General features: G+C 35.0%; 1 protein-coding gene across 6 annotated transcripts in view; it reads left to right on the top strand.

Moving 5' to 3' along the window:
• CFAP43 (cilia and flagella associated protein 43) overlaps positions 1 to 13,828 on the top strand; it is a 104,672-nt gene extending 90,844 nt beyond the window's left edge. For 4 of the 6 annotated variants that reach the window (XM_082722599.1, XM_082722597.1, XM_082722595.1 and 1 more), the window contains 7 exons: positions 29 to 242; positions 1,378 to 1,490; positions 2,678 to 2,837; positions 9,753 to 9,917; positions 11,775 to 11,855; positions 12,511 to 12,664; positions 12,894 to 13,828. In XM_082722599.1, coding sequence (XP_082578725.1) covers positions 29 to 242; positions 1,378 to 1,490; positions 2,678 to 2,837; positions 9,753 to 9,917; positions 11,775 to 11,855; positions 12,511 to 12,664; positions 12,894 to 13,060 — 1,054 coding nt within the window. In that variant the 3' untranslated portion in view covers positions 13,061 to 13,828. Of the gene's footprint in view, positions 1 to 28; positions 243 to 1,377; positions 1,491 to 2,677; positions 2,838 to 9,752; positions 9,918 to 11,774; positions 11,856 to 12,510; positions 12,665 to 12,893 lie in introns of those variants that run through there. The other 2 variants (XM_082722598.1, XM_082722600.1) reach the window with 2 other exon arrangements.
• The last annotated feature ends 196 nt before the right edge of the window (positions 13,829 to 14,024 follow it).

Genomic DNA, 14,024 nt, shown 5'->3' with positions numbered 1-14,024 from the left:
GATGATGGATTTTTATTGGTAATACCAGGATTCACAAACAAAAAATGCACTCAGATACGGCCGGTATTGTGCCTTTTGGAGAGCGACCAGAATCTGGGAAATTGAATAAGGATGCATTTGCCCAGTTAATGAAAGCCATGGATGACTTGGACAATATTAATAACATGCCCGAAGGCTTGGACCCCTCAGTATGGGATCATTTCTGCGTGACCAGACGAGCGAAAGTGGAAAATGAACATAAAGTATATAGTAACATTTTATTTTACTACATTTCAATTTTATTTCACTTAGTGTACTAATATCAAATATGTAGTTTCCAGTGATCACAGCTTCCAGAAATGCTAATTATTTAGGTTTTCCTGCTAGGGTAGTAGTTAGTAACACTAGTAATAATATCGATGAGATAAAATATTAACCTTAATGATATTGAGGGCTAAGTATAGGTGTATACTTATAAGCCCATGTTGTCCAAAATAGTTGCCCCTAGCCACATATGGTTATTATTTACTTAAAATAATGTAGCCAGTTCTGATTGAGACATGTTGTAAGTAGAAAATAGACATAGATTTAGCAGTCTTATTATGAAAAAGGAATGGAAATATCTCAATATTTTTTTATATTCATTACAGTTAAAATGATAAATTGTATTAAATAAAATGTATTAGTGAAATTAGTTTCACCTGTTTCATTTCATTTTTTATGATGTGACTCCTGCAAAATTTAAAATTAAATATGTGGTTCGAATTTGTGGCTCACATTGTATTTCTCTTGGCCAGCACTGTCATAGATACAACTGCCTTTCTCTCTGCCCTGGTCTTCAGTTGTCCTCAGCCCTTTTTGCACAGATTAGAATATATTTCACTGGAACTTACTTTATATTGCTAAATATATATTTTTTTAATGTGGCAAATGTAGCAATTTACGAATGTATTAGTTGGGAAAAGATTCATTCCTTTTGCTGTTCCTTGATTACCCTGGGCCTCCCCTCGCCCAAAATTCCCTAAATTTAGTGCCACAAACATCAGACTGGCATATTTTTGCTCAGGAATCTATAATTTTATCATTTTATCTGAGATGACAAGAACAAATTATAAAATAAGACATAAGGAAAATTATATTTTCTTGCATATTTAGTTTTTAGTGAGAAGCAAATTGAATATTTTTTAAAATTTTCACAGAATGTGCCATGTAAATTTTAGGTACTGTATATTACATAATGGCAGGGATTTAAATTTTACTACTCTCATAGAAAAATGGACTTGTTAAGGCTTTGTAACTAAATAAAACATCTATGTTTTCTTAAGTTCTTTAAAATTAATTTGCTTTTATCTCCAAAGCCCCATATGCTTTAAGACGGTTGTGGTTTGGTTCCTTCAGGTAAAGCAGAAAGCGGCTGGCTTAATGGAAATGATAACTTTCCTCCGGAGGAGAACAGAGGATGATGAGAAGTTGCAACAGGAAATTGAAAAAGTGTTACATGAACAGATGGTGTAATTTGAACTTTTCATTCATTTACACTGAGTCTAAGCTAGGGCTAAGTTAGTTTGTATTGTCATGGGGGGAGAAAGCCTACTCGCTGCACGGACTGGTCTCTCTTGCTGGGCTTCATAAATTCTTTTTGAAAAAGGGCATTTTGTTACAAAAGACCTTGCCTGAGAATGGAACTTACCTGTAGGTTCCATTGCTCCTATTAGAAAGAGGCAAGTTTGGGGGAAAACCTTACTGTTTTTTAACCTGCTCCTTCCACATACATACAGTACAAAGAATTTGTTTCTGCTAGTCGGCACTTTCGGGCTCAAGCCACACAAGCTAACTCTGTGGAAAACTAAGCAGGTATCCAAGAAATTCCCATATAGGCAACTAACCAGCGAATATCTTTTTCTTTAAGAGAGCTTGTATTTTGTTGAGTGATTGGGAGACTGTTCTAAGTTTTGCTTCACTTTTTCCATTTTTACAGCCACCTTGATAAATGCTTCTCTGGTGTTTCCAAATTCATCATTATACATCATCCTCAAACTTAGGCTCTTAGGAGGAACGGGACTTAGCCAGATATAAGTAGCATACAGATTAAACATTGTTAATAAAATATCAGAAGTCAATATATAAAGTCAGAACTTAGGGGTGTCTGGGTGGCTCAGTGGTTTAAGCCTCTGCCTTTGGCTCGGGTCATGATCTCAGGGTCCTGGGATCAAGTCCTGCATTGGGCTCTCTTTTCAGCAGGGAGCATACTTCCTCCTCTCCCTCCCTCTGCCTGCCTCTTTGCCTACTTGTGATCTCTGTTTGTCAAATAAATAAATAAAATATATATATTTTTTTAAGTCAGAACTTCAATAGCTGTGTTATTTGGTAGCATCTCAATTTTTTTCCACTTACAACCAAAGTTACATTAATTTTTTTTTAATCATAAAGTGAAACTTTGTGACTGCATTTTTGTCCATGCCATTCTTTGAGCAGCCCAAGTGTAATTCCATATCAACAAGATGAGGTATCATAGAGACCTCCAAGAAATCTCATCATCAGGAAAAGATATTCTGCGTTTATCTCAGCAGGTTTTCCTTCAGCTTAAGTTTGAAATTCAAGTTGAAGATTAAGTTTGAATTTTAGGTTCTCAAATAATAGATGAAGTTTGAAATATAAGTATATTACAGCTACTTACTTTGAATTTTTTTCAATGTAGATTACAGGAAGAAAAAGTGAGATTCCAGTTGAATTTGACAATCCAAGTTCTCCTTAAACAAGGACAAGTGGAGCTGGAAAATTTTCAGTTATTGCTGGAGTATCCTGATGCTATTCTTATCAACAAGAACATAATTGAAGACTTGAATTCTGTGATTCGGGTAATTATCACTTTTTTAAAAGATTTTATTTATTTGACAGACAGAGATCACAAGTAGGCAGAGAGGCAGGCAGAGAGGGAGGGGGAAGCAGGCTCCCCACTGAGCAGAGAGCCCAATGCAGGGCTTGATACCAGGACCCTGGGATCATGACCTGAGCTGAAGGCAGAGGCTTTAACCCACTGAGCCACCCAGGCGCCCCATAATGATCATTTTTTAAGAAGAAAGCCAACATATAACCTGCTGTACCAAATTTGTTCATTATTATTCCATTACCATGATAAATCATTTTCATTCAGTTAAATCAGTGTTTCCTAACTCTGGCTGTACATTAGAGTCACCCAAAGAACTTTACAAATGTGTCCAGGCCCCACCCTGAGGCATGGTATTTTTTAAAAGCCTCCCAGATGATTCTAAGGTATAAGAAGTTCAGCACTACAAAGTTAAATTTTCATTCTAATTTGCCATCGTTTTGTTAAGCTCAATCTAATTATCTAATGATAATCTTAGATAAGATTAGCTCACTGATTTCAAACCTTGCTTATTTTCTAATATAAGCATTTAATGTTATAAATTTGTCTGTAAGCATGATTGTAGTTGTATTATGCAAATTTTGATATTTTGTGTTTTCATTTTCTTTACATTTAAAATATTTTCTAATTTACCATATAACTTCCTTTTAGACTTATGGGTTATTTAGAAATGTTATTTAATTTCCAAATATTTAGAGATTTTGTACCGTTTGAGAATTACATGCTAATGTTGCCATACCTTTTACTTTTATAAATACTCCAAACCCACGGGCGCCTGGGTGGCTCAGTGGGTTAAGCCACTGCCTTCGGCTCAGGTCATGATCTCAGGGTCCTGGGATCGAGTCCCACATAGGGCTCTCTGCTCAGCAGGGAGCCTGCTTCCCTCTATCTCTCTCTCCGCCTGCCTCTCCATCTACTTGTGATCTCTCTCTGTCAAATAAATAAATAAAATCTTTAAAAAAAAAAATACTCCAAACCCACAAAATACTGTCATCATTTTTGCTTTAGATAATTATCTTTTAGAGTAATGAAAAATAAGAAGAAAGCATGTTCAATTTTCTTTCATTTTCACTATTTCAAGAGATCTTTGTGCGGAGTAAAGTGTTTATCTTATACCATATATCTTCTGCTTAAAGAACTTCTTTTAACTGAATTGCAAGTTTGCCTGTATTAAATTCTCCTGAGTTTTTTTTTTGTCTGAAATTGACTTTGATTTACCTTCATTGTTGATAGTTTGCTAGGTTCCCTGGACTGGGTTTTTTTTTTTTTTAATTTTATTTATTTGTCAGAGAGAGAGAGGGAGCGAGAGTGAGCACAGGCAGACAGAGTGGCAGGCAGAGACAGAGGGAGAAGCAGGCTCCCTGCTGAGCAAGGAGCCCGATGTGGGACTCGATCCCAGGACGCTGGGATCATGACCTGAGCCAAAGGCAGCTGCTTAACCAACTGAGCCACCCAGGCGTCCCTGGCAGGGTTTTTTTTTTCTCTTTTTTCCTCATCCTTTTCACTTTAAATGTGTTCATTTTCTTCTGACTTACTGAGTTTCTGACAAGAAGTCTATTATGTATTTTTAAATCTTTGTTCCTCTTAATGTAATATGTCTTCCTTTGGGCTTTTCTCTTTATCTTGGTTTACAACAGTTTGAATATATGCCTAGGAGTGTGTGTATGGGTATACAATTGTTTTAACATGCTGTTGAATTTGGTTTGCTAATATTTTATTGAGGACTTATGCATTTGTTTTCATCAGGGATATGAGCCTGTAATTTTCTTTTCTTGTGGTGTCCTTGTCTGACTTTGACATCAGAGTAATGCTGGTCTTGTAGTATGAGTTTGGAAGTGTTCATTCTCTTATATTTCTTTAAGGAGCTTGAGAAGGATTGGTATTAATTCTTCTTTGAATATTTGGTAGAATTCACCAGTGAAGCCTTCTGGTCTTGGGTTTTTTATTTTGTTGGAAGGTTTTATTCAGATTCAATATTTAGTTAGTATATTTTATTCAGATTTTCTGTTACTCTTTGAGTCAGTTTTTGTGGTTTGTGTATTTCTAGAATGTTTTACCTAAGTTTATCTAGTCTGTTGGCATACAATTGTTCAGAGTAATCTGTTATTTAATATATTATATATAATATATAATTTTTTATAATCTTATTAAATGCTGTAAGGTTAGTAGTAATGTCCTTGATATTATTTCTGATTTTAGAAAATTGAGTCTTTTTTCCTTTTTCTGATTCTAGCTGAAGGTTTGTCAATTTTGACTTCAAAGATTTTGGTTTCATTCATTCTCTCTGTTTTTCTATTTCATTTATCTCTAATCTTCTATCTCCTTCCTTCTACTGGCTTTGAGTTAAGTTTGGTCTTCTTTTGATGATCCTATAAGGTATAACATTAGATTATTGACTTGAGATCATTTTCCTTATTTAACATAGGTGCTTATAGCTATAAGTTTCCCTCTGAATACTGGTTTTGATGAATCTCATAAGTTTTGGTATATTATATCTTCATTTTCATTCATTTCAAAGTATTTTCTGATATCCTTTGTCACTTCTTCTTTGACCGATTATTTCTAAATGTGTCGTTTAATTTCTACATATTTTGTGAACATTCCTCTTTTCTTACTGTTATTGATTTCTAGTTCTATTACCTTGTGGTCACAAGAAGTGTTTTATATGATTTCAATCTTCTAAAATTTATTAGGATTCATTTTATGACCTAACATATGGTCTATACTTGAGAATGTTCCATTTGCAATTGCAAAGAATGTGTATTCTGCTATTATTGTGTGTCTGTTCTATGTCTTTTAGGTCTAATTAGTTTATAATGTTGTTTAAATCCTCTATTTCCTTACTGATATTCCGTATATTTGTTCTATTCATTATTGAAAGTGGGATGGAAATCTCCAGTTATTATTATGCAACCATTTCTCCTTCAATTCTATTGGGTTTTGCTTCATATATTTGGGGGCTCTGTTTTTAGTGCATATGTGTTTATAATTGCTATATCTTCTTGAAGATCAGCAAATAATGTGCTTGTGTGGTATTAGTATAGCCACCCCAGCAATCCTTTGATTACAATTTGCATAGATAGTATCTTTCCATCCTTTCATTTTCAAGTTATTTGTTTCACTGAATCTAAAGTGAATCTCTTCTAGACAGAATATCATTGGATCCATTAATCCATTGTGCTTATCTCTGCCTTTTACTTATAGAGTTTAATCCATTTACATTTAAAGTAATTGCTAGTAAAAAAAAAAAAATAAGGGACTATTTTATTATTTGTTTTCTATCATATTTTCTGGTTCCTCAATCCCTCCATTATTGTATTGTTTTATATATAGTTGATTTTTTTGCAGAGTACCATTTTGATCCCCTTGTCTTTTACTTTTCTATATACATTGTAATTGTTTCCTTAGTGGCTACTATGGGAATTACAATTCACATCTTAGGGTGTTTTTTGTTTTTTGTTTTTAAGATTTTATTTATTTATTTGACAGAGAGAGAGATCACAAGTAGGCAGAGCAGCAGGCGGGGTGGTGGGGGGGGGGGGCAGAAGCAGGCTCTGCCAGAGCCTGATGTGGGGCTTGATCCCAGGACCCTGAGATCATGACCTGAGCCGATGAGCACCCAGGTGTCCCACATCTTAGTTTTATGACAAACTAATTCAAATAAGCACCAACTTAGTTACACTAGTATATAAGACTCTACTCCAGTACAATTCTGTCCTTCCCCTTTTCTGTTGTTGTCACAAATTATATCTTTATGCATTATATGTCCATTAACATAGATTTATTATTACTGTTTGGTGCATTTTTCTTTTATATCATAGAGGAAAAAGGAGTACTTAAAAACAAAGAATACAATAATACTGACTTTTATATCTACCTGTATAGTTGCATTTTAAATTTAGCTTTTTTGGGGTGCCTGGGTGGCTCAGTTGGTTGGACGACTGCCTTCAGCTCAGGTCATGATCCCAGAGTCCCGGGATCAAGTCCCGCATTGGTCTCTCAGCTCCACGGGGAGTCTGCTTCTCTCTCTGACCTTCTCCTCGCTCATGTTCTCTCTCACTGTCTCTCTCTCAAATAAATAAATAAAATCTTAAAAAAAAAATAGGGACGCCTGGGTGGCTCCGTTGGTTAAGCCACTGCCTTTGCCTCAGGTCATGATCCCAGTGTCCTGGGATCGAGTCCCACATCGGGCTCCTTGCTTGGCAGGGAGCCTGCTTTTCCATCTGCCTCTGCCTGCCATTCTGTCGGCCTGTGCTCACTCGCTCTTCCTCTCTCTGACAAATAAATAAAATCTTTAAAAAAATAAAATAAATTTAGCTTTTTTTTAAATTTCTTCTTATGACTTTGAGTTACTGTCTAGGGCCTTTTGATTTCAGGTTGAAGGACTCCTTTTAGCATTTCTGATACAGCAGGTCTACTAATGAGGAATTCCATCAGCTTTATTTTCTCAGAGTATCTTAAATTCTCCTTCATATTTTGTTGTTAGTGTAAATGCAAAAATCATTATCAAAAATGCTGATGGATTCAATGTGAATAATAAAGAGAAGGATCAATAATAAATTTTAAAATGTTGGCTTTTGAGCAACTGAATAGATGATAGTGTCATTAACTGACACAAGAACAACTAGGAGTATGCAGCTTTGGCTGGGACATAAAGAGTTTTAGGCTTTGTTAAATTTGAGATGCATGTAAAACATTCTAATGTAGGGGCACCTGGGTAACTTGAGCTCTTGATTTCAGCTCAGGTCATGATCTCAGGGTCATGGGATCAAGCCCCACATCTGGCTCCTTGCTCAGTGAGGAGTCTACTGGAGATTCTCTTTTTCCCTTTCACTCTGCCTCTCCCCCCTCCCATGCATGCTCTCTCTCTCTCTCCCTCTCTTTCAAGTAATAAATAAATTTTTTAAAAAGCCATTCCAGTTGAAATATCAACTGGACAGAATTTTGAGCTGAGATATAAATTTAGAAGTATTCTAGATACAGATCACATACAGATAACTACATATGAATTATTACATAGAGATATTTACATATGGATAATTTAAGCCATGAACATGCTTGAGACCAGCTAGGATGGGACTTTGGCTAATGTCCAAAGTCCAACTCTGATAGATCTAGCAGAGAAGGAGTCAAGTAATAAAACTGAGAAAGAGTTGCCAATGAAGGAGGAAACCTGAAAACTATGAGAGAAATGGCTCCAAGGACAACGAACTCATGCACTATGTTAGTTACTTGACAAGAGCAGTCTCAGTGGAAAGTTGGGGCAGGTCAATTGGCTATTGTTGAAGAAATAATATGAAGTGAGGTTGTAGAGATGGTAACTATAAATAAATCTTAGGGAAAAAAGTTGACTGAAAGGAGAACAGAAAGGAGATGTGGTAGCTCTACAGCAATATTTTCTAACCTTGGCGCTGCTGACATTTTGGGTCAGATGATTATTTGTTGTGGAGAGATGTCCTGTGTATTGCATAAAGTTTAGTACCACCCCTGGCATCTCCCCTCTAGATGCCAGTAGCAACACCTCCCTCCAGTCATGTCAACCAAAAATTTCTGCAAACATAATCTTAATTTCCTATGGTAGGGAAGTATCTCCAACATTTGAGAAACACTACCCTAGAGAAATGCTTGAACTTAGGATGTTGGAGTTGTGACATACAACAAGATCCCCCAAGGGTATAACTGTGGGATTTGGGTGTCTAAGTGAGATGGATATCATTGAAAGTGAGTAATTCAAGGAATTGAGAGGCTCAGCAGTGATCAGAAGATGGAAATAATTTTTAAAAAGAGTAACAGGTGGTATGGTATAATATAATGGCATGAACTTCAAAAAGCTAAGTTTTTGAAGAAGAAAGATATAAAATGTTGACTGACGGAACTCATAAAATTTATTTTAGAGACATAAGAGTTTCACTAATAGCAATCTGGGAGAACAACTTCATGAAAATATTCCTGAACTTCATGTAGGCAATTTGAAGTGAAGTGCAAAAATCTGGGTGTTTAAATATATTTAATCTACTCAATTTTATTATATTTAAAAATTTTTTTTTGCTTTTCCACTAGCTACCAACCAGATAATGTTGTGCCTAGCTGCATTGAACTACAGTCCTTTGTCCATACTGTCAGAAAGGCAGGGTAGACAGTAGGGGTATAAACACATACAGACTGGTAGATCAGTGATGGCAAAAAGAGTTTCTGCCTAATTATTGACATATAAAGTAAACTGGCTATGCCATTGAGATGTATTTTATAATCCTTTCTGTTTTGGCCTATCAGCTTCTTAGTGATCAGTAATTTTTTTTTTTTTTAGTTTTTTTAAGATTTTTAAAAATTTATTTGACATAGAAAGAGAGAGAAATCACAAGTAGGCAGAGAGGCAGGCAGAGAGAGAGGAAGGGAAGCAGGCTCCCTGCTGTGCAGAGAGCCTGATGTAGGGCTTGATCCCAGGACCCTGGGATCACGACCTGAGCCGAAGGCAGAGTCTTTAACCCACTGAGCCACCTAGGCGCCCCAGATCAGTAATTCTTTAATATCTGCTACACTTTTAAAAAGAAGGGGCACTTAGATGATCAGGCTGATTCATCATTTCAGCTCAGGACGGTGAAATCCAGCTTTGAGTGGGGCTCCATGCTGGCCATGAAGCCTGCTTAAGGTTCTCTCTCCTTCTCCCTCTGCTCCCCCCTACTCAGGCATGTACTCCTTCTCCTTAAAATAAATAAATAAATAAATAAATAAATAAATAAATAAATAAAATAAAAATGATTTTTTTTTTAAGATAGAATTACCTCCGTGATTCCAAGTGTTTCCTAAGAAGAGCATTCAGTTTCAGATATTCTGTATTCTGTATGCAGAGTCCTATGAATATCAAAATGTACTTTCTTTTTTCAAGACTCAAGGACAAAAGAAAGTTGCTAGCATGATGGAAAGTAAAGATGTCCACAAAGGAATATTTCAAATTGAGTGGGAACATAGGAAAATGGAGATGGAAATGGAAGATCTAAATCAGAAGGCTTGGGATATTCAGATGCTGTTTTTTTCAAGAGATCGTCAAAAGGTGAGTTCTCCCTGCCTCACTATATAATTTTAATTTCATTCATTAATGTTTTCTTTCATTCAAACAGTGTTTAATAAGATGCTTCTGCAGTATCAAGCACATTATAAGCCAGTAGTTTTTCTCCATGTGTCTACAAATTCTTTGTCTTCTGAGGATTTCCTAATTGTCAAATCTAGTGGTCTCAGCCCCAGGCATCACCATCCCTCAACTCTTGGTAGCATTTGACCACCTTAATTGACCAACTCTCTGACTTTTATCAATCCTGTTTTCTGCTATTTTTCTTCCAACATGTCAGGCCACTCTGCCTCTTCTACTGAATTTTCTTTTGCTTCTACCCCCCCCCACCCCTTTTTAAAGAGTTATTTATTTATTTAAGAGAGAGAGAGGGGACAAGGGGGAGAGGGAGAGAGAATCTCAAGCAGACCCCGCACTGAGTGGGGAGCCCCACTTGGGGCTTAATCTCACAACCCAGAGATCACTACCTGAGCGGAAACCAAGAGTCAGATGTTCAACTGACTATGCCACCCTGGTGCCCCCTAACTCTTAAATATAACTATCCTTTATGATCCTGCCTTTTGCTCTGTTTCCTTCCATGCCCTCTCCTTTAATTATGTCAATTTTTCTAACTTCAGTGATCACTTCTAAAAGACTGATCCAAATTCTCTGTTCCTGATCTCCCTCAAGCTCTATTTCTACATTCCTTTTTCCCAACACCAACCCTTCTTAATGAGCTTATTTCTGTTCTTTTCAACCCCTTACTCAGGCTTACAGTTGTAGTCATCTTTGATTCTCCTCTCCCATCTTCCAAGTCTTGCCTAGTTTATCTGCTTATTCCCTCATTCTTTGACCCCACTGCCATTAGCCTGGCTCAGTTTTTCTTTTCCATGATTTAGACTGTTGTATAATAATCCAGCTGGGGGCACCTGGCTGGCTTAGTTAGAATACATGCAGCTCTTGATCTCAGAGTCATAAGTTCAAGCCCCAAGTTGGGTGTAGAGATCACTAAAAAAAATAAACTTTTACAAAAAAAAAAACAAACCTCTTATCTGGTCTCTTGACCTTTGGACTCTTACTTATCTATACTATATGTTGCTATCAGATTAATACTGATGTTCAGCCCTGATAACCTTACTACTCAGCTCAAACATTTTAAACTGCAACCTCTTACCTAGCAAATGAATTATGAAATGTTTAGGTGTGTGATCTGCATCCTTCAACTAACTTTTCAAACTCATTCCCACTGTTCCTCACATTAGTATTCTCAAAATAAACTGATTAATATTTTTCAGATTTTACCTCTGAGCCTTTGCTCCTTACTGGTTCTTCAATCTGAAATCTTTCCTTACATTTTTCACATCCCAAGTCTATTTTTCAAGGTCTAGTTTAAATGCCACCTGCTCTAAAAGCCTCTGTATTTTCCTAGTCCAGAAAAACTGCATTCTTTTCCAAACCACCTTTGAATTTGCATGTCATTTTACATATTTTCTGGCAACTAATCATATCTACATGCTTTTTTTTTTTTTGAAAGCTAAAGTCATGTTATCTATCTTTGTTTCTCCGTTAGTATCTTTAACTAGAACAGTATTAATATAGGGCTCAAATGAGACACTTAATAAATATTTGGGGAGTTGAATAAATGAGAAAATAAACTCTAGGCATTTGTGATTATTAAAATACAAGTGAGTGTATCAATAGCTAAATACAAGTAAACATTATGGCATGAAAGTCAAATCAATCTTAGATAATTTTTATGATAATGGTAACTTTGAAAACAAAGAATGTTTTATAAAGTTGTCTATTGTCTATTGAAAGAGTAAAGTATCTTACATATTTTGTGGGGTCTTTTTCTTCTCCAAGTACCTAAATGAACCAAACTATGAGACTCTGATTGCCATTCAGATTGGAATAATGGAGCAAACCATTGCTGTTTTAGAGAAGGTAGGTCTCAAAGATATTGTTCATTATAATCCCAACAGTTGTGAATTATTTGAACAAAGTAATAGTATTCCAAGTCATGTATTCAGACAGAACCTAATAAAACCGTGGTCCACTATTGACATTCAGGATCTAATTAGAGGTCCTAAAATAGTATCTTTGCAACCATAACAAGTATGGTAGACTGAAGTACTTCTTTTACTATTAGAATTAATCCTTTGGGAGATATCTGAGTATACATGAATTTCTAATTTTACATTAAGTTGTGATTTATGTAACAGAAGTGTTGATAGTCTTTCTTTGGCTTTGTAAAACCTTTGTTTTTTCATTACTGCTTAAGAAATGCTCAGCTTTAAAAAAATATGCTCAGTTTAGCTTGTATAACATATATAAGATGGAAAAAAGTAATCTCAAGGCTTTCAATTTTTTTAATCTCTTATTTTTAAGAATATACAAGATTTTTCTAAAATGTCATATTAAAATACCATTCTGTCTTTAAACAATTTAACTACTATGTTCAGGCATTATGTTAGGCAATAGGGATATGGGGATAAGATGGTATCTTGATGATAATGAATTTAAGTTAAAAAAATAATCTTTGTAAAAATACTTTTTTTCAAAATTATTTTTGTGGGGTGTCATGGGAACAAAATCTCAGACCCACAAAAAGAATGTGGAAAATTGCAAAAAACTACTAAAAAAACTGGGAAGATACAGCAATCAAAAAGATGTAGCAAATTATACTCTAAGCTGCAATTTACGAGAAGAATTGGTGGCTGTCTCAGAGAGAAAAGACATCTGTAATGCAATAGGTAAGAATATTTTTTCTTTACTCAACTGTCGGTCTCTTTGGTGACTAATATAAAATAATTAAAAAAATTATTCAAAAAAATAGTAATCACTATTCCTGAAATCTGGTTAGTAGTTATAAAGTTACCAGCATTTTTTCCAAATATTTAATTGATTCTTAATTCTATTTCTATAATTTGAAAGTATAGATGATAATCCAACTAATTCTTTCCTTCTTCATTTTTGGGGTAGGGTCTAAACTGACTTGTGAAAAGATTGCCAAAGAACGATATGAAAACATGATGCAACACCAAAAGCTAACAAAAATTGCAAAACAACAAGCTGAACAGATTTCAATACTGCAGGCTGAAGTTGAACGATTAAGGATGAAAACATTCCCTGCTCTTGGTCAAATATAAAAATGCTGGTGGGAAACAAAAGGCAATCAATCATTTAAAAAATAATTTCATTTTATTAAAATGATTTCTTTTTCCCCCATATCAGGAAATTTAAGTAGAGCTGCTGCTTAGTTGCATATTTTTAATAGCAAATTATTTAATTTTAACCTTAATCGTTATAAAAATGTGTCTTGCATGAACGTGTATCATGAATTGTTTTCATTCAGGAATTAACTGAAAATATTCAAGATGTATGTATGTCTCTCTTACTCATATAGTCTTAGTTTTTGTCATAAAGACAAAAAATTCTTCGCTACTCCTGGCATTTCTAATTTTATAAAATTACCAGAAAACTTAAGAGTTAATGGATGACTTTTATATTTTTTTCTATATTTCTCAAGTTTTCTTCAGCAGAAAAAATACAATCAGAAAAATATTTCTCAGAACATTTAGGACATTTCTCAGAACACTTCTTCCCAATTCTAGCAATGAGAACAAAGTGAACCATTTCCTTTTACTAAGCCTTAAATCATTTGAAAAGTACATCATATTTTTTCTGCATAAACATAACATAGTCTTCTACATTGCATATTCTTTGTAATACATGATGATAATTAAACAATGAAAAGATTAAATGCTCAGAAAACTGCTTCCCCCTTCCATAGCCTGTGAACTGCTACATTCCAAGATGATACCATCAGGTTCATTGACCAGTCCTTACAATCTTTTCACATGTCATGGTCTCATTCTTCTGAAATTTGTGAAATAAATATTAAGTGTAATCTGCAACAGCATATTCAGTGTGCGTAGGTGTAGGTAAAGCAAGAGAGCTATTATCATAAAAAAGCTTCTATTTAGAAAAAAAAAATCTTTAAGAGATTTAAAATATTCTAGAGACTGTTCAGGTAGTACCATGATTGATCCCCCATATACTGATAAGTGCTGGATGGGAATGTAAGAGAAGTGCTAGGCCCAACATCACTTT

The sequence above is a fragment of the Mustela nivalis genome (assembly GCF_964662115.1).
Source record: "Mustela nivalis genome assembly, chromosome: 2".
NCBI lineage: Eukaryota > Metazoa > Chordata > Mammalia > Carnivora > Mustelidae > Mustela > Mustela nivalis.
The sequence above is the reverse complement of the archived record's forward strand: the minus strand, read 5'-3'. Positions and strand labels throughout refer to the sequence as shown.